This window comes from Bufo gargarizans, chromosome 9 (assembly GCF_014858855.1).
Source record: "Bufo gargarizans isolate SCDJY-AF-19 chromosome 9, ASM1485885v1, whole genome shotgun sequence".
Taxonomy (NCBI): Eukaryota; Metazoa; Chordata; class Amphibia; order Anura; family Bufonidae; genus Bufo; species Bufo gargarizans.
Window position 1 is genome coordinate 41,791,607 of NC_058088.1, and position 26,357 is coordinate 41,817,963.

At 45.9% G+C, this 26,357-nt stretch overlaps 1 protein-coding gene across 5 annotated transcripts in view; it reads left to right on the top strand.

The window, feature by feature from the left end:
- The first annotated feature begins 2,931 nt into the window (after positions 1–2,931).
- LOC122946369 (integrator complex subunit 6-like) overlaps positions 2,932–26,357 on the top strand; it is a 72,957-nt gene continuing 49,531 nt past the window's right edge. For 4 of the 5 annotated variants that reach the window (XR_006391236.1, XM_044305940.1, XM_044305942.1 and 1 more), the window contains exons 1-2: positions 2,932–3,244; positions 3,341–3,418. Coding sequence is in view for 3 of the 5 variants with exons in the window: in XM_044305940.1 (XP_044161875.1) it covers positions 3,134–3,244; positions 3,341–3,418 (189 nt within the window). In the remaining 2 variants the exon portion in view is untranslated. The remainder of the gene's footprint in view (positions 3,245–3,340; positions 3,419–26,357) is intronic. The other variant, XM_044305944.1, reaches the window with a different exon arrangement.

The following is a 26,357-nucleotide window of genomic DNA, read 5'->3' on the forward strand; positions in this document are numbered from 1 at the left end:
ATAAACACCCTGTAATAATGCGGGTATATATACCACTGATCAGTATAATCGCTCTATAAACACCCTGTAATATGGGTATATATACACCAGTAAGTATAACCGCTCTATAAACACCCTGTAATGTGGGTACATCAGTAAGTATAACCGCTCTATAAAACACCCTGTAATATGGGTATATACACACACACACACCGATAAGAATAACCACTCTATAAACACCCTGTAATGTGGGTATATATACACCAGTAAGTATAACCACTCTATAAACACCCTGTAATGTGGGTATATATACACCAGTAAGTAGGGCTGCAACGATTAATCGATGTAATCGATTATATTCGATAACTGGATTCGTTGTCGACGAATCCAGTTATCGAATAATCGCCGATTCGTTGCTATTCGGGCGGGCGGGCGGGCGGGCGCTGCATCTTTATTTTACCTTTTTACAATGACGCTCCCGCTCCTGTAACAGCCAGGCAGAGCGGACGGCGGCGTAACGTCACTCAATCACGTGACGCGCCTGCTCCGCCTCCTTCATTCATGAAGTGGGCGGAGCAGGCGCGTCACGTGATTGAGTGACGTTACGCCGCCGTCCGCTCTGCCTGGCTGTTACAGGAGCGGGAGCGTCATTGTAAAAAGGTAAAATAAAGATGCAAGCGCCGGGGCTGTTAGGGGGAAGGGGGGTCTGTGTATAGCACTGCTATGGGGAGGGGGGAGGATCTGTGTATAGCACTGCTATGGGGAGGAGGGGGGGTCTGTGTATGGCACTGCTATGGGAAGGGGGGTCTGTGCACTGTTATGAGGAAAGGGATCTGTGCACTGTTATGCCCATAACAGTGCACATATCCCCCTCTCCATAACTACGCCGTCCACAGATCCCCCATAATAGTGTCGTCCACAGATCCCCCATAAGTGTCGTCCACAGATCCCCCATAAACGCCGTCCACAGATCCCCCATAAACGCCGTCCACAGATCCCCCATAAACGCCGTCCACAGATCCCCCATAAACGCCGTCCACAGATCCCCCATAAACGCCGTCCACAGATCCCCCATAAACGCCGTCCACAGATCCCCCATAAACGCCGTCCACAGATCCCCCATAAACGCCGTCCACAGATCCCCATAAACGCCGTCCACAGATCCCCCATAATAGTGTCGTCCACAGATCCCCCATAATAGTGTCGTCCACAGATCCCCCATAAACGCCGTCCACAGATCCCCCCATAAGTGTCGTCCACAGATCCCCCCATAAGTGTCGTCCACAGATCCCCCCATAAGTGTCGTCCACAGATCCCCCCATAAGTGTCGTCCACAGATCCCCCATAAGTGTCGTCCACAGATCCCCCATAAGTGTCGTCCACAGATCCCCCATAAGTGTCGTCCACAGATCCCCCCATAAGTGTCGTCCACAGATCCCCCCATAAGTGTCGTCCACAGATCCCCCCCATAAGTGTCGTCCACAGATCCCCCCCATAAGTGTCGTCCACAGATCCCCCCAATAAGTGTCGTCCACAGATCCCCCCATAAGTGTCGTCCACAGATCCCCCCATAAGTGTCGTCCACAGATCCCCCCATAAATGTCGTCCACAGATCCCCCCATAATGTCGTCCACAGATCCCCCATAAGTGTCGTCCACAGATCCCCCATAAGTGTCGTCCACAGATCCCCCATAATAGTGTCGTCCACAGATCCCCCATAAGTGTCGTCCACAGATCCCCCCATAAGTGTCGTCCACAGATCCCCCATAAGTGTCGTCCACAGATCCCCCATAAGTGTCGTCCACAGATCCCCCCATAAGTGTCGTCCACAGATCCCCCATAAGTGTCGTCCACAGATCCCCCATAAGTGTCGTCCACAGATCCCCCATAAGTGTCGTCCACAGATCCCCCATAAGTGTCGTCCACAGATCCCCCATAAGTGTCGTCCACAGATCCCCCCATAAGTGTCGTCCACAGATCCCCCCATAAGTGTCGTCCACAGATCCCCCATAAGTGTCGTCCACAGATCCCCCATAAGTGTCGTCCACAGATCCCCCATAAGTGTCGTCCACAGATCCCCCATAAGTGTCGTCCACAGATCCCCCATAAGTGTCGTCCACAGATCCCCCATAAGTGTCGTCCACAGATCCCCCATAAGTGTCGTCCACAATTTGTTTTAATATGGCCTTTGAACATAATTTTTCAAGTAAGATCATATAAACCTCTGTTTTGTAATTTTGTCGTTTTTCCCGATTAATCGATTAATCGTAGAAATTAATCGGCAACTAATCGATTATTCAAATAATCGTTAGCTGCAGCCCTACCAGTAAGTATAACTGCTCTAAACACACTGTAATATGGGTATATATACAACCGATAAGTATAACCGCTCTATAAACACCCTGTAATATGGGTATATATACACACCGGTAAGTATAACCGCTCTATAAACACCCTGTGATATCAGAGGTTGGCCTATGTACCAGCAGAGTGTAGAATAGTGTGGCAGCCTGGGCCACATTCTGCACTATTTACCAGAGAGCAGGGGAGGCCTCCCCAATCCGTGGCCTCATTACCGTCCGTGATTATTTTTATGATACAATTAATTACCGGTGCCCCCATGCCCCTACCCCCCACCACACCGTGCCCACTCCGCTAACACAGCCCCAAAAATGGACACCGACTCAAGCCCCGTCAGACTACAACTCCCACAAAACAAAGCGTCTGCTGCAAAAGGCCGAGCACACGCTCATGAATATTCATCTATGCAAACCAACCGCCAGCCAACGGGAAGGCGTGTCACCACGTGACGCCGTGGTATGCTTTTAGAAAGAACGGCTCATGAATATGTAAAAAGCGGGCAGCCAATCAAGAGGCGGCCAGTCACATGGTCCGCCGCCGAGGGTTAGGAAGAGAAGTTATCTATCAGTGAACACGGTTAGGAGACTCAGAGCTCAAGTGAGCAGTACACGGGGCGGAGGGCCGTCTGGCGGCCGGGGACCCATAACACCACAGAGGGGCGATACCCCCCCCACAGCCCCCTAATATAACGCCATATAGACAGCGGACTATAGATGAGCGGCCGTCCAGGGGGCAATAAACGGCAGCGTTAGGCTGGCGCTTCGGAGGGGTTGCCGCCTAGCATGCGCTGAAAATGCCTATTTTACTGTTCCTCATAGACACGTCCGCCTCTATGAACCAGCGGACGTATTTGGGGACGACCTATTTGGATATTGCCAAAGGCGCGGTTGAGATATTTATGAAGGTAACAGGAGCCGCCGTCTGCCCGAGGAGGGGACACTATGTGGCTTGTTGACTGTTCTGTGCTATTGACCCCCTTGTTGTGTTTGTGTCCCCGCAGCTGCGCGCCCGGGATCCGGCTAGTAGGGGCGACAGGTACATGCTGGTGACATATGACGAGCCTCCATACTGCATCAAGGTAAACGCATTTACGGCTGCTCCCCCTCCCTGTTCCCCGCTGCCACCGACTCCGTGGCGGTTTGCTGCCGAGGGCCGCTCAGGTTGCCTTCCAGAAAAAAAATATCTACCCCCTCAAGAGGGACTGGAACCGACGTAGACCCCAGCACCGGGGCGTGTGTGGGGGGGCTCTTATAGGCTGAGGAGGGAGGGGGAGATTTCGGCGGGAGTAGCCGGGTCGCAGCCAGTGAAGATGGCGGACATCTTGCTTTTGTATGGGCTCTGAAGCGCTTGAGATGGAGGTGGGGAGGAGAGTGCGGAGGGGGAGGCGGCGCGAAGTGACGTCACCGGTGCAGTTTCCTGACTGGTGGAGGGTGACTCCCGGACACGCCCCTTCCTGTTTAGCTGCGCTGCGCCGTGATTGGCAGTATGGTCAGTGCTACCCGCGGGGGGGCTGCACTCTTGTGACCCCTGCGCCCCCCCATGACCCGGGAAGTGGGGGGGCAGTCACTTAATACAGTCACTGTACAGAATAGTTTTACAGGTCACATGGACACTCAGCACTAAAGGGGGGGCTGCTCACCTTTTAGAGGGATTTTCTACAGGTTTAAATAGATGATCACTGAGGATGTGAGTGCTGGAACCTAACCAGTCACCACACTAGGGTCCCTGAATGCAGCAGTGGGGCTGCACAGAGTGACTACAGCACATGGCAGGGCCGTGCATCGGAGGGGGCAGAGGTCTCATCTTCTTGTGATCAGACACATCCCCATTGTTTAACTGTTGGGACAACCCTTTGAAACAAGTGCAAGAGAAGAGTGGAGCAGTTGCCCATAGCAACCAATGAGAGAACTGCTTCAGTGCCAGAATTGATGGGTATCTGCTGCTCCTTAAAGGGGTGTTCTTGTCTCATACACAATGGCGTCTGATAGATGCAGGTCCTGCTCCTATTTAATAGAATTGGGGTCTCCCAACCACCATCTCCCCTAACCCCCCCATCCTGCTGGCCACTGGTCCAGTAATGCCTGTTTGTTGGAGAACCATAATGAGCTCCCTGAGGTGTGGGTGTGGGGGGGGGGGGGGGGGGGGATACTTATAGCAGAATGATCCAGTCAATAAGACGTCGGTTCTACACGTCCTCCAGGCGTCTAACACAACAGAGGCATCCATATGGAGTCGGTGTGCGCTGCCAGATGTCTCGGTGTCCTGACTGTGACACCTGCTGACTTAAGTCTAAGGCTACATGCACACGACCGTATGTGTTTTGCAGTCTGCAAATTGGGGATCCGCAAAAAAAAACAAAAAAACGGATGACATCTGTATGCCATCCGTTTTTTTTGTGTGAAATTTGGCGCCAAACACAGTTTTAGGCGATGACTGATGCATGGTCATCCTCTGCCAGTCCACAAAGGATCTTTTGTGAACCAACCTTCCCAGAATAATTGTCGGCCCCTTTGCCCCAGTGTCATTGACCGTGTCCAGTATGGTCAGTGCGAACTGTGATTGGCCAGTATGGACTAAAATGAGGTCGACAACGTCAGTGGTGTGATGGTTATATGGTTGTTTAACCCTGCGATGATCGGATAGTAGGGAGTCGCCAGTCGTGCACATTGATATTCTGTGATATTACACTGGGTAATAGTGACTAGTAATTAGGGGCGAGCCCTGAGACATTTCAGCCGTAATAAATGCAGGCGTTGCCATCTCATCAGACGGAGCTTATTTTCGTGTCTTTTGGCTGATGCTTCGCACCGGTCAGTTTAGGCTGTGAACCCAGTGGTGACTGTAGGTGGTTAGCCACTATTTTCCCTCTTATTCTGGGCACTTGCTGGTCACCAGATGCACGCAGCAGTCACTTTCTGCCTTTCCAAACTACTGTCTATTTTCAGGGTATATGTGTTTTCCATTTAAAATCTTTATTGCCCCAATTTTTTTTTTTTTTATTTCTTTCAGAAAGTTTGCAGCAAATTCGGCTGTGAAGGGATCGTTCACACCTGGGGATCTATTCTGCATACCCACGGTGGTAGTCCTTCTTGCCTGATCCCCGTCTGGGGTTCTGGGTCCATTGCTGCCCCTTCGGTTCTGCCGGTTTAAGGTCTCCCCTCGTCGTCATCCTTTTTGACGTGGGTCATGTGACCTCCGCAGCAGTAATGTCGCCCGTGCATCGCGTGATCAGGCGCATAAGGTGAACGCTTGGGCCAGTCATTAGTTCTATCAGTCACGTGACCTGCGTCAAAACGGGGAAACCCGGGACCTGCAGAACTGGTGGAACGGGAACCCAGCAGCAGTGATCAGGTAAGCAAGATTACTGCTGCAGGTTCCGGCCACGGTGGGAATTGGGGGGGGGTTGGGGTCTGTGTGCGTAAAAAAAAAAAAAGTCCTCAGGGGTGAAAAACCCCTTCTTTCCGCCAGGGTGCAAAGGTTGAAAGTCGGGGTTAAACCTGCAGCATAAATGGAGAGGAGTCCGTTCTTGCCGTAGGCTTTCTCCACATAGTGTGAAATCTCATCCACTTTTCTGCTGTGATTTTTATTTATTTTTTTCCTTGAAAAATCTCCCTGCGGAGAAGCAACAGAATTTATTCCACACGTGGCCGTACCTTTAGGGCACGTCTGAAATGGTCCAGATTTGGCATTTTACAATAATAGCGATAGGATGAGGCTTTACGATGCCTTATCCACGCTCTGCAGATTTCCGCTGCAGATCGCCTTTTACAAAGCACAGGTTGGAATTTTTGGCAAATCTGTATATGACTCATGCAGACTTGTTTGTAGATTTATTTATTTTTTTGCCGCAAATTACGTCCTACGTAGATGTATCCTTATCTCTTCTTTTAGGATTTCTTTCCCACTTATATGTGGGAATGCGGCATGGCGATCTTTGTAAATGTCAGTTTGCTTTTATTGTCATGTGGCTTTGGCCCGTTGACACTAATTGAATCTTGAGCCGTGTGCCATTTCACAAAGCTGTTTAGACTTTTATATCTCTTCTGGCATTTTTCTGGAAGAATGTTAATGACTGTTCCTGTCTGGACACCTAATATCTAGCTAGTAAAACAAATTGTAGTTTACCATTCAGTCCTGACATATTGGTAGATTGCCCTTCAGTAGAACAGAGTATGACTTGTTCTGCCCTTCAAGCTGCAGCTGGTTTAACTGCAACCTCAGGGTGTAGCTGTATGGCGGCGTTTCTGCACATATTCACTCCCCACCCCCTCTTCCTTTTCAGATAACTTTAATAACTTAATATTGAGGGTTACGGCAAAACCACCTTTTACACCAGTTAAAATTGGGCAGTACATGTTAAAAATAACAAAGGATGACAGTACTCGCCTCCGCCGCTGCCTCAGTCCCTGCTGCTCTGCACTTCCAGTCTTGGCCCGACACCCCAGAAACACTAGGAAAGACCTGCTCAGCCAATCGGTGGCAGAGGCGTGTCGCCATTAAGGCCAGTGATTGAGTGCAGAACAGCAGGGACTCTAGTGGAGGGGAGTAATCATTTGTTATTTTTAACAGTTTCAGGCCTGTTCCCCCCCCCCCCCCCCCCCCCCCCGTGTTTCTCCTGTAAAATCGATGGATGGTCTGACAGGTGTTCCCTGATGGGCCACATTTTTGCTCAAAGGAGTCCATTGCGCCCCATTGGTGTCTGTGTGACTGATCTGGCTTTGCTTCTGGGTGTAACAGAAACCACGATGCAGATGGGGTTGTCCACGAGGTTCTTACTGATGGCTTATCCTCTCGATAGGCCATTATTATTTGTAGCCAGGGGTCCAACACCCCGCATCCCTACCGATCAGCTGTTTTAAAGTCACAGCTCCTTCCATTTTGTAATGGACTGGGCTGGCTACTGGTCCTATTCCCTTCCGTAGGAGCAGTAGCCAGCTCCTTCCACTCCACCATGGACAGAGCTATGTAGTTCCAGTGCAGGAGCTACTGTGTCCGAACCCCAGCGATCATATTTTGATGGCCTATCTTGAGGATAGGCCATCAGTAATGAAATCCTGGAAAACTTTTTAAGGGCTCATGCACACGACAGTATTTTGCGTTCAGTATACTGGACGTTTTTTGAGCTCAGTATACGGAACATATACTGAACCATTCATTTCAATGGTTCAGCAAAAAATACTGAAGTGTCTCAGTGTGCATTCCGTTTCAGTATTTCCGTGCCGTGAAAAGATAGAACATGTCCTATTCCTGTCCGCAAATCACGGTGCTTGGCTCCATTCAAGTCAATGGGTCCGCAAAAAAAACGGAACACATACGGAAATGCATCCGTATGTCTTCCGTATCCGTTCCGTTTTTGCTGAACCATCTATTGAAAATGTTATGCCCAGCCCAATTTTGACTATGTAATTACTGTATACTGTATATGGCATACGGAAAAACGGAAAGGAAACGGAAACACAACGGAAGCAAAAAACGGAACAACGGATCCGTAAAAAACGGACCGCAAAACACTGAAAAAGCAATACTGTCGTGTGCATGAGGCCTAAGGGGTCCATTCACACGTCCGTTGTTTGTTTCCTGATCTGTTCCGTTTTTTGCTGAACAGATCTGGACCAGATCTGGACCCATTTATTTTCAATGGGTCCTGAAAAAAAACGGACAGCACAATGTCAGATTTTTTTTCAGGACCCATTGAAAATGAATGGGTCCAGATCTGGTCCAGATCTGTTCAGCAAAAAACGGAACAGATCAGGAAAGAAACAACGGACGTGTGAATAGACCCTTAAGGGGTTATCTGCAGTATAGGAGATGATTGGTTAGGGTCCAAGTTGGACCGCCTAGGAATCACGAGAATGGAGATTGCTCATGAGTGACATTCACACGTGCTCGCTTCTTCTCCATTGGGGACTACCAGACATGGACTACTACTTTTTTTTATTTTTTATTTAAATAGATCAGCTGGGTACATATAAGACTGCCACTCCATTAAAATGGAGAACTCAAGACCCCCTAAGGAATAAAACACTTCTCTACCCTGTGGATAGGCCATAAGCTGTTCTGGTCAGACACCCCAATTCCATGCTGTCCATGACTCCTGTGCCCTGTCCATCCTGGATATTGAGCTGAATATCAATGTGTCTGATGAAAGTTTGAGCAGGGGTAAAGGGTATTTAGGGTCTGTGCAAGGCTAGATGACCAGCCCCTTGGGCCATTGATGGTTTTCACACTATGTACTGATATTTTCACGGTGTTGGCCATTTTTGTTGTAACTAAATTTACCTTTTGAAATATTTGATCTTTTAGCGTCCATAGTTTGTCTATATGTTGACATGTAGTATACCCCCAGGTCCTCGCCATACATAACATACATAGCAGCCCACTGACGTGACAGTTGATGCTCCTTAATTGTAAAGTGATGGATTATTCACTGCAGGCGTTTTATCTGTGTCCATTACTTGGCTAATATTGGCTGAAGTGGCATAAATTTACAGAAGCGAGAACCAGCACAAGCGTATCTGCAAGGACATGAGCAGTACTGAAGGAAGAATGGCCTATAAATCCAAGAAATTAATCTATTTAGGCCTCATGCAAACAGCCGTGTCCATATTTCAGTTCGCAAACAACGGGTCAGGATAATACGGATACCTTCCGTGTGCACGCCGCATTTTTTGCACTTCTATCAATAGAAAGGGCTGTTCTCATCTGCAATGGGACTGAAATAGGACATGTTCTATAATTTGAGGACCGGCCGCATGAATCTGGAAAGTAGTACAGATTTGTGCATGGCCCCCTTAGAAATGAATGGGTCTGTGCTATCCGTATAAAATGCCTTTTTGTCCGTGAGGCCTTATAGGACATTTTGAAGGGAGGGGGGGAGGGGGTTGTCCGTTATTCAGGAATTGACCAGAGATGAAATCTGCTGCTAGGTGTCGTGGCCTGTCGGCAGGTTCCCATACTTGGATCACTGTGGGTCACAGCAGCGAAATGCCTTGAGATGGCTTATTTACTGGAGACCCTTCTACCAAAAGACAAAGACTTGTCAGAAGTGGGCAGCCTTGAATAGGGATATGTTCTTTATCGCCTACAGAAAATCCATGACCAGAATGTTTAAAGTGCCTTATGCTGTCACCATTGCTTTTAAAGGGGGTTTCCAGCAGCTGGCATAGACACCCACATAGAAGGGAAAATGATGCTTGGAAAACCCCTTTAAAATGTTTGAAATGTTTCTCATACACTATCTCTCAGAAGATTTTTATTAACGGGCATCTGTCAGTAGATTTGTATCTAGGACACTGGCAGACCTGTTACATGTGCACTTGGCAGCTGAAGACATCTGTGTTGGTCCCATGTTTATATGTGCCGCATTGCTGAGAAAAATGATGTTTTATTATATGCAAATGACCACCTAGGAGCAACGGGGGCGTTACCATTACACCTAGAGGCTCTGCTCTCTCCAGCTGTTGCACCCTCTGTACTTTGACAGCCCCAGGCTTGATGACCTTTTGACTGCCTGATCCTGTCAAAGTGCAGAGAGAGCTGAGCCTCTAGGTGTAATGGTAATGCCCAGTTGCTCCTAGAGGCTCATTTCCATATACTAAAACATCATTTTTCTCAGCAATGCGGGCACATGGGACCAACACAGATGCCTTCAGCTGCTAAGGGCACATGTAACAGGTCAGCCAGTGTCATAGGTACAAATCTGCTGACAGATGCCCTTTAAACCTGATCAACTTGATGTCAGTGGTATTGTTAATAGCAGGATGGATCCATCGACTGCATCTCGTAGGAATAAATGGGATGTGACAGATTTCACTTTTTTTTTTTTTTTGCACCTTTTAAATCAGATCCTTAATTCATTGCGGCCAGCGGTACAGATGTAAAAAGTAACACTGATTTTACTTTGGTTTCGATCAGTTGACTTTCAGAGAACGGCCATGACAGCGGTGAAACAAGTGAAGAAAGTCCAGGTATAACCGTCAGAAAGCCTAGGACAGCGTGTCGGCTGGTTGTCTCTGTTCCTGCCTCTGTTGGCTACCCGTGCAGGTGGAAGTTCTCGTCCAGAGTCTCCACAATATTAAAAATGTTGTTTATGTTGCTCATTATGGCGAGTGTAAAGCGCCCCCATACACAGTACCATTTTCTCCGCCTAACCAGCATTCTAATGTGTATGTGGAGCTGCCAAATTCCCCCCCCCCCAGGATTGGGCGAATTCAATTTTCACCTGATTCTTCTGGTCTCTCAGGAAAAGGTGCTGCCAGAGGTGTTCGACAGCAGCTTTCTCCCCAGCTGTCACACTACATTTTTTCCAGAAGAGTAAAAATACTCTTACGATTTCTGAGAGTATTTTTAGCCGAGGAAGAGTACGAAAGTTTCAGTAACTGAAATACATAATACGTAGGCCTACATCATGTTAAGGGCTTATTCACATCTGCGTTGGAGGCTCCGTTCGAGGCATCTGTTGCAGATTATATAAAAAGACAGGATCCTGAACGGAAACTGAATGAATCCCATCATGGGAACGGAGCTGAATAGACTCCACTGACTGTCAGTTAACATAGCAGAACAACAGAAAGAAATAGTGGTGGTGTGAACGTGCCCTACGGCTGGGTTCACACCTGAGCGTTTTACAGCGCGTTCCTACGCTCTGTAAAACGCTCTATGGTTCTCATCTGAGCGTTTTACAGCGTGTACGATAGCACTGTAAAACGCCCAACGCCCCAAGAAGTACATGAGCTTCTTTGGGGCGTCTTGTCGCGCGTTCCCGTACATAGACTTCAGCGGGAACACAATTTGGCACAATAGAAAACAGATCCGTCCTCCATTTACTTTCAATGGTGTTCAAGGCGGATCCGTCTTGGCTATGTTAAAGATAATACAAACGGATTCGTTCTGAACGGATGCAGACGGTTGTATTATCTGAACGGATCCATCTGTGCAGATCCATGACGGATCCGCATCAAACGCAAGTGTGAAAGAAGCCTTAATAGCATCAGACTATTATAGCCAAGTGATAAAGTCCAGTCCAACATGGTGGATCTTCCTGTACATTGTCACTTTACCATAATAGCCTGCTGTGCATTCACTACACATGGCGCCACAGGCATCGCGCATTGCGCCACATACTTCACACCTGGCTCCCCATGCATTACACACACTGATGCCTTACATCAGCGGTGCACAACCTTTTTTGGTCTGGGGGCCACATTGTCACATCACTCTATTTCAAGGGGATGCAAAAAAAAATAAAAGGTTAATCAGTGCTCGTCATTGCTTCATTCAGTTCTGTTGATTATCGGCAGCACAATCCTGATTACACAGGGAGAAATGCTCACAATTATCGTACATCTTTCATCCTGATAAACAAGGAATCGGCTGACCAGCGGCACGATTATACCGGACAGATATCGGGAATGTTCCTATGAAGACTTGTTCCCAGTAATTGTCCTGAATATCGTGCCGCGTAATAGGGATGTAGAGATTTCCCGGTAATTTTTTTTTTTTTTTAACACGTTCCTGCAGCATGGCCCAGAAAGATTTATACACTCCTGCTCCCACCATCTCCATCTTCTGATCCCGGTGCTGTTCACATCCGGCTGGCTGTGGGCATAGTCACTTGCACCGCTCCAGCCAATGACTGGCTTCAGTGGTGATGTGGCCACAAGCAGCGTTTCACTGCTGAAGTCATTTACTGGAGAGGTGCTCCGGGACCGGAGGATGAAGACAGCAGGAAAGTAGGAATCTTCTATTTCGGGGACTATGCTGCCGGAACTTGATAAAAATATTTTTTTACTGGGAGACCCCGTTAAGTGGCGACATTTCCTTCCTGCCTCCTATTCACAAATGAGTGCTTTCCTCCACTGCAGAAGACGGGGCTCACTGGTTATTACTAAGGATGAGCGAATCGACTTCGGATGAAACATCCAATGTCAATTTGCATAATACTTTGTTTAAATACTGTATGGAGCGAGTGCTCCGTACAGTATTAGGGCTCATTCAGACGGCCGTATGCTGTCCGCAAAAATGCGGATCAGTTTTTTTGCGGATTAGATGCTGTCCCATTCACTTCTATGGGGCCCTTTTCTTCCATTGCATGGCTCAGCAAAAAAATGAAACATGTCCTATACTTACGCTGGGTTCAGACCTGAGCGTACGCTCTGTATGCGCAATTGTACGGGCGTTTGCAATCGCGCATACAGAGACAAGCGAACGCCCATTGTCGCGCGCTCCCGCTGAAGTCTATGCACGGGAACGCGCGACAAGACGCCCCAAAGAAGCTCATGTACTTCTTGGGGCGTAGGGTGTTTTACAGCGCGTGGGAACGCGCTGTAAAACGCTCAGGTGTGAACCCAGCCTTAAACTCACTGAAAAAAGTGGCCTAAACGGGTGAAAATGCTCCAAACCCAGACACTGTGGCGCGTCTATAACCGGGGGAGCAATTCCTCTGCATGTGGTCCGCAGACAACGGCAATCCCCAGCAAAAAATGTGTACAATGGAGGATGCCGGTGCGGACTGCATGCACCACAAGGACATCTTACACAAAATGATACATTGTGCAGATGAAAAAATATATATACACAATTCACCGAAAAAAAATACACCAAAATGATATATACTAGCCAATTCCTCAAGCCGATGTTAAAAGCTGAGAACTTTGCCAATATCTTTCAGTCAGGAACATATCGGAGCCCCTCATGCACCACGTCACGGTGTCTCAGCACGCATGGGGTCCTACCACTAAACCGCCTGTGGTGTGTGAACAGGGTCTGAACAGTGCTTTTTTTTTTTTTTTATATAAACTTTTATTTTATTTTTTTTAGTTATCATACAAAAAGATACATGACAATATACCATTTACAATGCAATAAGATCCAAGTGTCCGTCAGTTCTAGTCCATAAAGCATAGTTAAATATGATTTCATGCAAATACCCATAATTAAATAGATATTGACCAAACTCAGATAGAGGTCTCTCTGCCTGAGGGGGAAGCAGGACCCACCCGGCATTGAAGGGTTTAGAATTACAGATAGAAGGAGACATCTTATTTATTATAATTATCTCTATACTGGGAGGGAGCATAGGCCCGAGGCCCGGGGGGCCCGCCAAGCAGCGAACACGCACCTGCCACGGCCTCTCTCAGACGTAAGCAAGCGCCACGGACAGGACCAAGACCCGTGGGGCGAGTCCTCTGATGCACACCTATCCCATCTGGGGCAGGCTCATAGCGATCTTTAATCGCACCCTTCCATAGAACCGGAGAAGAACAAAAGGGGGTCCAGCAGTCTTCTATCCCAGTGGTATAAAACCCACTCCCAGGATTTCCTGCCTCATCCCCATAAAGTTGGATTAAATGATAATAGCCTGTTTAAGCATGACTCGCATGGGTTCGCCGCGGTATCTCGTGAAGAGAGGACACAATCAAAGTGTCACTCAACAATCTCCAGCACTTGAGAAGACAAGAAAAAAACGTAACCAGCCAGCACTGTCTCATTAAGAGAACCGTGCCCAGCATAAACTCCAGTTCATTAAGAAGGGACAAATGACGGGACCCAAACCACACCCGAGTCAGCTCACTGCCCGTGGTAGAAACTCACGTCCAAGAGAAAAAGCCGCATCCCGGGTCACACCCGATGCCCAGACCCCCCAAGGTCCTGAGCCCCGAACCCTCACCAGAATATTAGTCCATAATTTAGATTAATCAAGAATTAACCAATATCCAATGCCGGTAAGTCCTGCCAGCCCCCGGCATTTCAAAAGATGCTCCATTATAGCTTCACATTCTGCATTAATACATTGCATACAAACAAAAAGCCGGACAAATTGGATCTTCCCCCAGCAAATCCCCTACCATACCCCCCCCCCCCTCCCCCCACCTTGCAGAGAAAAAAAAAAAAAAAAAAAAAAAAAAAAAAAGATATATATATATTTAAATTAGTTGATCATATCCCAGTCTTTCCACAATTTATCCCACTTTAAGTAGGAGCCTCGTTGTTTATGCAAGATCTTCTCGTAACTTTTCACCTTCTCAACCAGACCCAACCAGTTATTACAATCTGGAGCGGAGGGGCAAAACCATGCTCTAGAAATGAGAAGCCTGGCCAGAAACATCACCTTAATCAACAATCGACCATTTGCGGGTTGATAATTAACCTCCGATAAATCTCCCAGAACCCATATCCTGGGAGTGAAGGGAACCACAATGTTGAGTTTACGAGCCAGGTTGGTTTGAACCGATCTCCAGTACCTGCTCACCATTGGGCAATCCCAGAACAGATGTAGATGATCTGCCTCGGGTTCACCACAGCGTGGGCAGCCAGAGGAGGTACTAAGTCCTCTCCTATATAACCATATAGGTGTCACATATATTTTGTGCAAAATATTGAATTGTACCACAATGTGATTAAAATTGTGCGAGACCAATGTTAAGCTTTCCCCTATATTCTCCCAGTTCGGAGAGCCCGTCGCTGAGAGCGAGGATGACCAGGCTCTCTGTCCTGGTGAAAGAACGTCAGAAAAAAACTTCTTCATTAAGTGTCTATAACAGTGAGATACTTTAATTCTCGTGACTATTTTCTTGGAAATTAAATCGTGTAAAAATTCTGGAGTTTCTATAATAAAAAGATAGCGATTCACAGTGCTAGAAAGTGCTGACCTTAATTGAAAATATGCATACCAAGCCACCTCACCTAAATTTGCCCCTTGCTTTAAATCCGCAAGGGACAAGATGTGTCCACCACTGACCACTTGATGCAGGTACTGAATATTCTTGGTCCTCCAATACTGGCTGCAACTCAGGTCATTTAAATTCAAAAGCTTTGGATTGTGCCACAATGGAGTACAAATAAGTGATGCCCCAACTCCACACCAGTTCCTTATAATTCGCCAAGACTTTATAGCCATTCTGCAGAAGAGTGTATACCCACTCACTGCATTTAGTAAATAGTCAGACTCAAGTACTGCAAAGAAATCTGCAAAGCCTGAGTCTTTCACCACCCTGCTGCAGAACTGGCTATTTTCCCATTCATTAAACAAGCAGAGTTGGGAGGCCACAAAGTACCCCCTAAAGTAGGGGAGGTTAAGACCTCCCCGATTATAGGGCATAGAAAAATAGAGTACCTTCAGTCTCACACGCTTCCTCCCCCATATTAAGTCATTAAGCATCCGCTCTATCAATCTAAAGTACTTATCTACAATCCATACAGGCGAGTTGCGCAAGATGTATAGAACCTGGGGCAGCACCACCATTTTTATTAATGAAATTCTGTCGGCTCTCGCCGACAGAATTTTTTGCCAAATCTTTATTTTAACCCTCAGCTTTATCAACAGAGGGAGCAGATTGAGTTGAAGATATTCCTGTGGTTTGGCAGAAACTGTTATACCCAGGTACTTTATTGAATCTGAGATCGTTAGCTGGTTGTACCGTTCGCCCCGCAGTTCATCTATGGGGAGGAGAACGGTCTTATCCCAGTTGATCTCGAGACCGGAAGGACCGGAAAAGAGACCAACCAGGTCCATTATGCGAGGAAGAGTCGTATCTGTCTGATGCATAAAAATCAAGATATCGTCTGCATATAATGATACTCGATCCTGATTCCCCATTGTACCAAAACCGGCCACCCTCGGATCCAGCCTAATACTAGCCGCTAGGGGTTCAATGTAAATATTAAATAACAGAGGGGAAAGAGGACAACCCTGACGGGTGCCTCTTCCTAATATAAAGCTCTCTGTAATCATATCATTGATCCTTATCCTAGCGACTGGGGAGTTATAAAGGAGCTGTACCATCGCCAAGAATCTTGGGCCAAAGCCCATTTTTTTCATCACCTCCCAGAGAAAGGTCCACTCCACCCTGTCGAAGGCTTTAGTAGCATCCAACGACAGGATGGAGCGGGCGCCACTCCCCGGGGACTGAATATTCATAAATAACCTATGCAAGTTATGATGGGTGCCCCTTCTTGGCATAAAACCATTTTGATCTGGATGAATAATAGTGGAAATAACCCGCGAGAGCCTCCTAGCCAAAATTTTTGATAGTAGCTTAACATCGGTATTTAATAAAGAAATTGGTCTATAGGAGCTCAATTCTGCCGGGTCTTTATCCTTTTTCGGAACCAGAACGATAAGAGCCTCCATCATAGAACATGGCAAGCCCCCTCCCTGGGCCGCTTGGGAAAACACCTCAAGTAGCTGGGGGAGGAGCGTCTCACCATACCTACGATAAACTTCATATGGGAGGCCATCCAACCCTGGCGATGAGCTCCCCGAGATAGACCCCAAGGCCTCCTTCAACTCAGAAAGAGACAGATCCTCCTCCAAAAATTCCACCTGAACTTCATTCAAAGTGGAAAGTGGAATCTTCTCCAAGAGTCGCATCGCCAGTTCGGATGTCGTATCGAGAGGGGGTCTATATATCTGAGCAAAATATTGTAAGAAGGCATCCCTAATCCCCTCTAAATTTGTTATAGTTTCCCCCTCTAAATTTCGAATTAAAGTGATGGATTGATTTTTCCTATCTTGTTGAGAAATTATTCTTGCTAAGAGCTTACCAGGACGTCCGGACTCCGAGAAATATTTAAGCCCCTTAAAGAATACTCTATGATTTGCTTTCTCTACTAGATACTTTTCCAAGCAACAGCTAGCCTTCTGCATCTCTTCCCTGTTGTGTTCCGTGGGTTGACTGGTAAAACATTCATTGGTAAGGATAGCGATCTTAGCCAGTTCCTCCTCTTTACCCCTAAATGTTCGCCTTGCTGCAGCAATCTCACTGATGAAGACCCCTCTTAAATACGCTTTCAAAGCGTCCCATACTACATTGATGTTGGCAGAGGGAAAATTTACCTCCCAAAAGGAGGATATCAATAATATAATAGACTGAGGATTCTCCATAACGGCAAGCCAATATGGGTTCAACTTGAATCCTAGCCCCCTTATGTCCTTATTCTCCCCAGTGCGAACCTCAATTAGTACGGGTGAGTGGTCCGAAACGGTTCGTACTCCGTATCGGATCTTGCTGATGTTGCTCAAATTGCTCTCATTAGTGAGTGCTAAATCAATCCGAGACATTGCTCTCCCCCCCCTGCTGACACAGGAGTATACTCTCTTTCCTCCGCCGAGGTATTCCCATATATCTACCACTCCTACCTCTAAACAGAACTGGGGCAGCAAGGAGTTGCAGGGGTTCCTCCCCCGGTCTGCATCTAACGTAAGTCTATCCTTATTGGGGTCCATAACCGCATTGAAGTCCCCCATCAGGATTAACCGGCATTCTGATCTATTTTCGGCAAAAAGCAATAGCTGAGTCAAGGGATACATTGAGAATGGAGGGGGAATGTAGAAGAAGGCCAGAATGTAACTATGGCCATACAGCTTACCATGTAGAAAAATGAATCTGCCCTGATCATCTATATGAGATTTTATGAGGATAAAATCTACAGAATTATGAATCAGGACTGAAACGCCCCTAGAAGATCCGCTAAAAGTGGAGTGATAAGACTGGGAGTGCCATCCCGTCGTCAGACGGCGCAGGGTTTCTTTAGTAAGATGAGTTTCTACTATGCATATAATTGCTGGAAGGTATCTCTTTACTGCATCCATAATAGCTTGCCTTTTAACCCTTTCCCCGAGCCCTCTGACATTCCAAGATACAATTCTAATAGACATCAATCAAAAAAATAAAGAAAAACAAAAAACACAAAAACCCAAAAAAAAAAAAAAAAAAAAAAAAAACCCCAGCCTGCAAGGTGAGTTCCCAACCCCCCCCCACCCCCCAACCCCTTCTCCATTGATCCGCCCGATCTAATCAGCGAACCTCTAACCTCCGGCCGCTCTCCCCCAGCCAAGCCCCACCCCCCAGCGTCCCTTCAAACATAATATTACAGTGAACAGTGAACAGTGAACAGTGCTTTTAACATCGGCCTGAGGAATTAGCTAGTATTGTCAGTTGCGTATCATTTTGGTGCATTTTTTTCAGTGAATTGTTTATGTCCTATACTTGTCAGTGAAAATCAGGACATGGCCCTATTGAAGTCTATAGATCAGCAAAAAAACGGAATGCAATCCTTTTTTTGCGGACATGCTGAACTGTCTGCCAAAAACGGATCCGCATTTTTTGCGGACAGCATACGTCCATCTGAATGAGCCCTTAGAATGTATTGGCTACCACTAGGAACCGAACCTGAGTTCGGGAAATGTTTTTATTTTATTTTTTTACAGTAGAAATTGATTTATGAAGTTATTATGCAAAGTCTCGTGAGACTTCGCGAACTAATAACTTCGGCTCATCGGAGCCAATACATTCTAATACTGTACGGAGCTACTGCTCCGTACAGTAATAGAACAAAGTTTTATACAAATCGACTTTGGCTGTTTCATCTGAAGTCGATTCGCTCATCCTTAGTTATTACCACCTTCTGCACCCTCAGATATACTGTAGGTGCAATAACCAGTAAGCACTTTCCCTGAGGGCTCACGCACGTGGCCATTCTTTTAGTCCGCATCTGAGCCGCATTTTTTGTGGCTTGTTGGATGTGGACCTATTCACTTCAATGGGGCCGCAAAAGATGCGGACAGCACTCCATGTGCTGTCTGCATCCGTTACTCCGTTCTGCAAAGTGCAGAACACGCATGGCTGGTGTCCTGCAGACCAAAAGAAAGGTACGGTCGTGTGAATGAGGCCTTACTAGCTGGGAAAGCACTCATTGTTTAACCCCTTAAGGACCTGCGCCGTACATGTGCGATGTTCTTGCGGGAATCGGGGCTTCTATCGGGTCTCTGCGCTGCTGTGACGGGGACCTTACATAACAAAAAGTGTTATAGCAAATGATCAAAGTCGTATGCTCCCTAAAATAGGGCCAATCAAACAGTCATCTCATCCCGCAAAAATGATACCCTACCTAAGACAATTGCCCCAAAACTGAAAAAAACTATGGCTCTCAGACTATGAAGACGCTAAAACATGAATTATTTAGTTTCAAAAATATTGTTTAATACTTAAATAAAAAGGTGAACACCGTAAAAAAAAACGGTGTCAAAAAGCCATTTTTTGTCACCTTACATCATAAAAAGTGTAATGGCAAGCGATCAAAAAGTCATATACACCCTAAAATAGTAACAATTAAACTGTCATCTCATCCCGAAGAAAATAAGCCCCTACACAAGACAGTCGCCCAAAAAAAAAAAATTACGACTTTCAGAATGTGGAGACACTAAAAAAATCTTTTTTCCAAAAATGCTTTATTATGTAAAACTGAAACAAACCCAAAAAAGTAGTCCCATTTGGTATTGTCGCGTCCGTATCATCCTGCTCTATAAAAATACCACATGATCTAACCTGTCAGATGAATGTTAGAAAAAACAAAAAATGAAAAACGATGCCAAAACAGCTATTTTTTTTGTTACTTTGCCTCACAAAGTGTAATATAGAGCAACCAAAAATCATATCTACCCTAAAGTAGTACCAACAAAACTGCCACCTTATCCTGTAGTTTCCAAAATGGGGTCACTTTTTTGGAGTTTCTAATCTGCCTTTCAAAAACCATATGGTGTTCCTTTCCTTCTGCGCCCTGCCGTGTGCCCGTACAGCAGTTTACGACCACATATGAGGTGTTTCTGTAAACTACAGAATCGGGGCAATAAATATTGAGTCTTGTTTGGCTGTTAACCCTTTCTTTGTTAGTGGAATTTTTTTTATTCAAATGAAAAATCTTCCAAAAAAGTGAAATTCCGAAATTTCATTTCCATTTTCCATTAATTCTTGTGGAACACCTAAAGGGTTAACAAAGTTTGTAAAATCAGTTTTGAATACCTTCAGGGGTGTGGTTTCTTGGGGGGGTTTCTATTATGTAAGCCTCACAAAGTGACTTCAGACCTGAACTGGTCCTTAAAAAGTGGATTTTAGAAAGAAAGATTTGCTTCTAAACTTCTAAGCCTTCTAACGTCCTCAAAAAATAAAATGTCGTTCCCAAAATGATCCAAACATGAAGTAGACAAATGGGGAATGTAAAGTAATAACTTTTTTTGGAGGTATTACTATGCACGGTATTTTTAAAAGTTTTGGGTAAATTAGGTATTTTTTTAAATAAATAAAAATACATTTTTTTAACTCCATTTTACCACTGCCATGAAGTACAATATGTGACGAGAAAGCAGTCAGAATGGCCTGGATAAGTAAGTGTTTTAAAGTTATCACCACATAAAGTGGCACATGTCAGATTTGCAAAAAATGCCTGGGTCCTTAAGGGGTTAATGACCAGTCACTTTTTTTGTGATTTAAAGCACATGGTTCAAACACTTGTAACTTTTTTATTTGTTGGACTACCAAAATAACCTTTGCTGCTTTTTCTTACATGACAGAGGGATTTAAAAAAATATTATTTTTAATTTTATTAGTGGAAACTACAATTTTTTTTGGGGGGTCATTTTATTTTCAAACTATAGCTCATTATTTAAATAGGCAAATTATTATAATTAGTTCCCTTTATGTGTTGGATCGTTTTATTATACACTATGTATAGTTTCACATGAATGGGGTGATAATTGTAATGGTTTTGGTTGGTGTGGGCGTTTTTTTTCTTTTATATATTTTACTATATATATTTTTTTTTTGTAACTTATTTTTGCTACAAAAAGACCTTTGGGGGACACTGACTTTTTTTTTTTTTTACACACTTTATTTTATTTTATTTGTATTTTTAATTTTTTTTATCAGCACATTTATTTTTTAAAAATATTTTTGCCACATAATATGTAAAAAAAAAAGTGAACAATTTTATTTTGCACTTTTTCCATTTTATTGTTTTCTTTTACTTGTATTTTATTCATTTATTTATTTTACATCTTTTTTTGCAAAAAATGTTTTTAATATATTTTTGCAGCATTGTATGTCCTCCAAGAGGTCTTTAAAAGACCTCTGGGGGACACTGACTTTTAGTATTTTTTTTTTTGCACTTTTTTTTGCACTTTTTTTTTCTCCAATTATTTTTTTCTTTTATTTTAAACTTTTTACCGTATTTTTCGCCGTATAAGACGCACTTTTTCTTCCCCCAAAATGGGGGAGAAATGCCCCTGCGTCTTATACGGCGAATGCAGTCAGTTTTACATCGCTGGCAGCGATGTAAAGAGAGCGAGGACTCGGGGAGGGACTGGGAGGAGGAGCTGGGGCCGGCAATAGCGGCGGGGCGGTGCAGTCACTGTACTAAAGGCCCGCCCCGCCGCTCCGGTGTACTAATAAAATATGGCATATTCAATGAATGGTTATTAAATATGCCCCTTTATGCTTAATAGTACCTTAAATCCTTAGCGCTTCAGTAGTATGCAGGCTGGGCGGGCGGCAGCGTAACTCCCTGATGTCACGTGCCTGCGCCGCCTACTTTATGAATGAAGCAGGCGGCGCAGGCAAGTGACGTCAGTGAGTGACGCGCCGCGCCGGCTGCCCGGCCTGCCGGCATTGTACTGAAGCGCTTCGGATTTAAGGTACTTTTAGGAATAAAGAGGCATATTTAAAAACTATTAATTGAATAAGACATATGATATTAGTATACAGGAGCGGCGGGGGATCTGTGGATGGCACAGTTATGGGCTGGGAGGGTCTGTGAATGACACATGTATAACAGTGCCATCCACAGATCCCCCCCTGTAACAGTGCCAGCCACAGATCCCCCTGTAACAGTGAAAGCCACAGATCCCCCTGTAACAGTGAAAGCCACAGATCCCCCCATAACAGTGTCTGTCATCCACAGTTCCCCCCTAACAGTGTCCGTCATCCACAGTTCCCCCCTAACAGTGTCCGTCATCCACAGTTCCCCCCTAACAGTGTCCGTCATCCACAGTTCCCCCCTAACAGTGTCCGTCATCCACAGTTCCCCCCATAACAGTGTCCGTCATCCACAGTTCCCCCCATAACAGTGTCCGTCATCCACAGTTCCCCCCCATAACAGTGTCCGTCATCCACAGATCCCCCCATAAGTGTCCGTCATCCACAGATCCCCCCATAACAGTGTCCGTCATCTACAGATCCCCCCATAACAGTGTCCGTCATCCACAGATCCCCCCATAACAGTGTCCGTCATCCACAGATCCCCAGTAATAGTGCCATCCACAGACCACCTAGTTCCAAACCCACAGCACACCTTTTGGTTAAAAATATTTTTTTTCTTATTTTCCTCCCCAAAAACCTAGGTGCGTCTTATACGCCGGTGCGTCTTATACGGCGAAAAATACGGTATATATATTTGCCACATAATTTGTCCCCAAAAGGTCCATAAAAGACCTTTTGGGGACACAGATTTTTTTATTTTTTATTTTTTTCATCTAAAGGAGCCCCAGTTACAGGGAAAACCAGCCTCCTGGAGAGGCTTTGTACAGGGCAGAGCTGGTTAGTCTCTGTACTCCTCTGCCCTTGACACCCGGCGATCACGTGATCGCTGGGTCTAAACTGCTCAGTGCGCCTCTCACCTATCTGAGAAGGCAGAAGTGCTGATACACTGCTTCTGCCTTCTCCTCGGCTCTCGTGCGGTCTCCCTGTCCTGCTGCTGCTACAGTGCAGGAGCTGTAATCCTGCAGTTGTGCAGCACTTCGGGCAGAAACACAGCTGATCGTACGATCAGCTGCGTTTCTGCCCAGCAGGACGGAGGCCGCATGTGGGTCGGGGGTTGTGCACCCCTGCATTACAATGTGCACTGTCACCTTGTACTGCACATCAAACTGGATGTCTGGGCTGTAGTTATTCACCACTCCAGAATCCTCTTGGCTCCACTGCCTCCGTGTTCGCCGATGTCCTCTGGCAGAGCTCACCGCTCCCCTTACTCTCCTGAGTACAGCCCCTTCTCCTTACAGTTATTTCTCCCGCCAGCTGTAGGACATGATACCGGTCTGACAGCCCGCCCAAACCAACCAAGAACAAAGCTCCTTGCTGTGCGGAGCCTTGTTATTGGTTATTTCAGGCAGCATCACTGCGCTGCGCTGCCCGTGCCGTTCACAGCACTCACTGCGCTGATGAATGGCGGGGAAAAGTCTAAGGTGCATTGGTTTTCATTAAACTATTTTAAGGAGTAAAATAGCCTGAACAGGCGATCTGTTCCTCCCCATTGAAAGCACATGCACACTTGGCTGAACACAGCACATAGGAGTACGGAGGAGTCGGGGGGCCAACAGCTATTGAAAGTGTATGTGCGCCTTTTAGTCCTTTAGCCAAGACCCCCAACGGGGTACATAGAGTAACCCCTGCTTTGGGGGATTCATGCAACTTGATGCATGGTCGCCCTTTCAAGTACTCCTACAGAAGAAGTGTGCAGCGTCCAAATATTAGACAGCAGGCCGTGGACCATTCAGTAATTGCTGGCTAATAGATATACCAGCTGAGATCTATCATTGGGTCAGTCATATAAATGCCGGCTTCTCCTACCCCTTTGACTCTCATTGATAGGTGAGGTCTTATTAGAAATCGGTGGGGTGTGCCATCACAACTTCCTTGCCTATACCTTTTTTGTTTCGGCTGGACAAAAAACGGAGCACGTAGCGATTTTTGTCCGGCTGGTCCCCAGCACTCATGTTGCTGCTGCTCTGACGCTTCCCCATGCTTTACACTGCAGCTCTGTGTGCTCAGATTGACTGCATTGCACAAAGTACAGTACATCAAAAAGTCAGGTCATGGAGAAAAGATTTCCCTTAATGCAGGGATAGAATAATTACGGTACATTACAAGCAGTAAGAAACTAATTATCAGGTTATGCAGCACATATACTGAGTTTGGGGGGGGGGGGGGGGGCTCCAGCCTCCAATGAATATTCATAACCTGTAGAAAATGCCTTCCAAAGCTAAATGAATTTCTCTAAAAAGGCTTGGTGTTAATAATCAGTGTATTGAATGATGAGGCTTGTCCTATGTGTCTGGTGAGAACACATTGTACTCAGTCCCTCCAGATAATATTAGAAGGGCTCTTGTGCTTTCCTCAAAGACTTTATATAGTCCAATAATTTCTAAAGAGCATGGGGGAAGTGACAAAATAAACATTCCCAAATCTCTGCTGTTCACCTTTTTTATTTTTTTTGGGCTACAAAATATGAAATGGAAAATGACCCCTATTATATCCACAATGATCCTCATAACGTGCTAGGCTTCTCCTGCTCTTTACAAGTGAGGCCTGCAGGGAAGTTCTAGTGACCTGTCATGATGGACCTCACCTGTTATCAGTCCCCAGACCAGCACTTCTGGATGTGCCCAGTAGTTATAAGATTGAGCAGAAGATATAATATCTGATACGAGGTCGCAGCCGATCTGCTATTTGGGGAGGCCACGGCCTCTTCAAACAGCGCTGGGAGACCGGTGGATAGGACATCAGTATTCTACTACCAGAAAACTTCTTTAAAGTAAATGTTCAAAACTCCATTCTGATTGTTCTATAGGTTTTTTAGTAGTTGGTACCCTAAAAATGAACTAAAGACAGGGTCCAAACTGAAAAGAAAACCCCCCTCCTCACTCCTAAATAGTGCCACAGTTAGGCAGATCTAGGTTTCTGAAAAAGCTGGGTTACCACCATGTGGAACTGTCATAGACTGCAGGACACTGAATCTATGAAGAAAAATCCCCTTCCTACTCATATAACCCAGCGAGAGTCCGTAAGAGAGAATGCCTACTCTGATGGAAACCTTCCCCATCCACTATGGGGCATCAGTGGATATTACGTGGAGAGGGATATGAGGAGAGAACTACAACTGCCAGCATGTTCAGACTGTTATGGGGCATCAAAGGCCATTATAGGGAGAGGGGTATAAGAGGAGAGAACTACAACTCCTAGCATGTTGTTATGGGCGATCAGAGGACATTACAGGGAGTGAGTATAAGACAAGAACTACAACTTCTAGTATTTGACAGCTTATAGAGGGAAGCCACTAACCTCTCACACACAGCACAGGAGCTCTGCCCACATGGCCCCCCTTTAAAGTCCCCTGTCTCCACATGGGTTCAAAAGATAACCAGCTGTCTACCTCCAATCACCACTAGAGGGAGCTTGCTGCATGCACTGAATGTAATAGTAAACCTGGATGCAGTCAGCTCCCTCTAGTGGTGGCTGCAGCCAGCCCAAATCTTTTGGTTTTAAAGGGGTTTTCCGATGATCATTATATTTTATGTAATGCCTGCTGCCTTGAAAAGAAGACATACTTGTCTGCTTTACGCTGCTCTGGTCCTTTTCCATCTTCCAGTCTATGTACTGCTTGCATCCAGCTGGCCATGCTCGGGGTCACAGCACCGCTTTAGCAGTGACGTGCTGCTTGTGGCCGCTGAAGCCAGGGCATTACCTAAAATGTAATTATTACCGGAAAACCCCTTTAAATCCTGGTCTAAGGGAAATTGGAGCTGTGTCTCAGAGAAACGGAGGACCAACCTTGTTGTTAAAAGGTGGAGATTCAGGGGCGTGCGAAAGATCAGATCCAAATCTGCGCAGCTGAGAGGCTCTGGCCTTTTGAACACTTCACGTGGATAAGGCAATTATAGCCTGGTTTACATACTGCAAATATTTTTCATGCCAGTAAATGCAAAGTGTGTTATCTGCAAATATTTCTAAAAATACCAAGTGAACGCCAATCTTTAGATCACGCCTTCCCTTTCATATGATCTCGCACAACAAGCGGTCAGGATGCTGGGAGTGCACATCCATCCTCCTGGTCTCAGTCATGAGGCTCCCTGCACATGGGATTTACATGCTGGAAACCTCAGCGTAATACCGTACCAGCAAAGTGAATGAGATCTGACAAATCTCATGTACACTTACCATAGCTTTTTTATTTTTTTTCCCGTGTGGCTATTGACCTGCATGTCGACTGTTTCTGCAGATTTTACCTTTTGCAGTGCAAAGGGCGAGATCGGGGCAGACCCGCAAGTAACGCATGCAGAAAGGCAGATGGATCCGTGCCGAAATTCTGTTTGACAACCCAAACCCACGTGCAGGTAGCCTCATGCCGAATATCGTCTCCGGAGTGCCGCTTGTTTGTGTGGGGAATACTGAAATCCTCTGGCACATTTG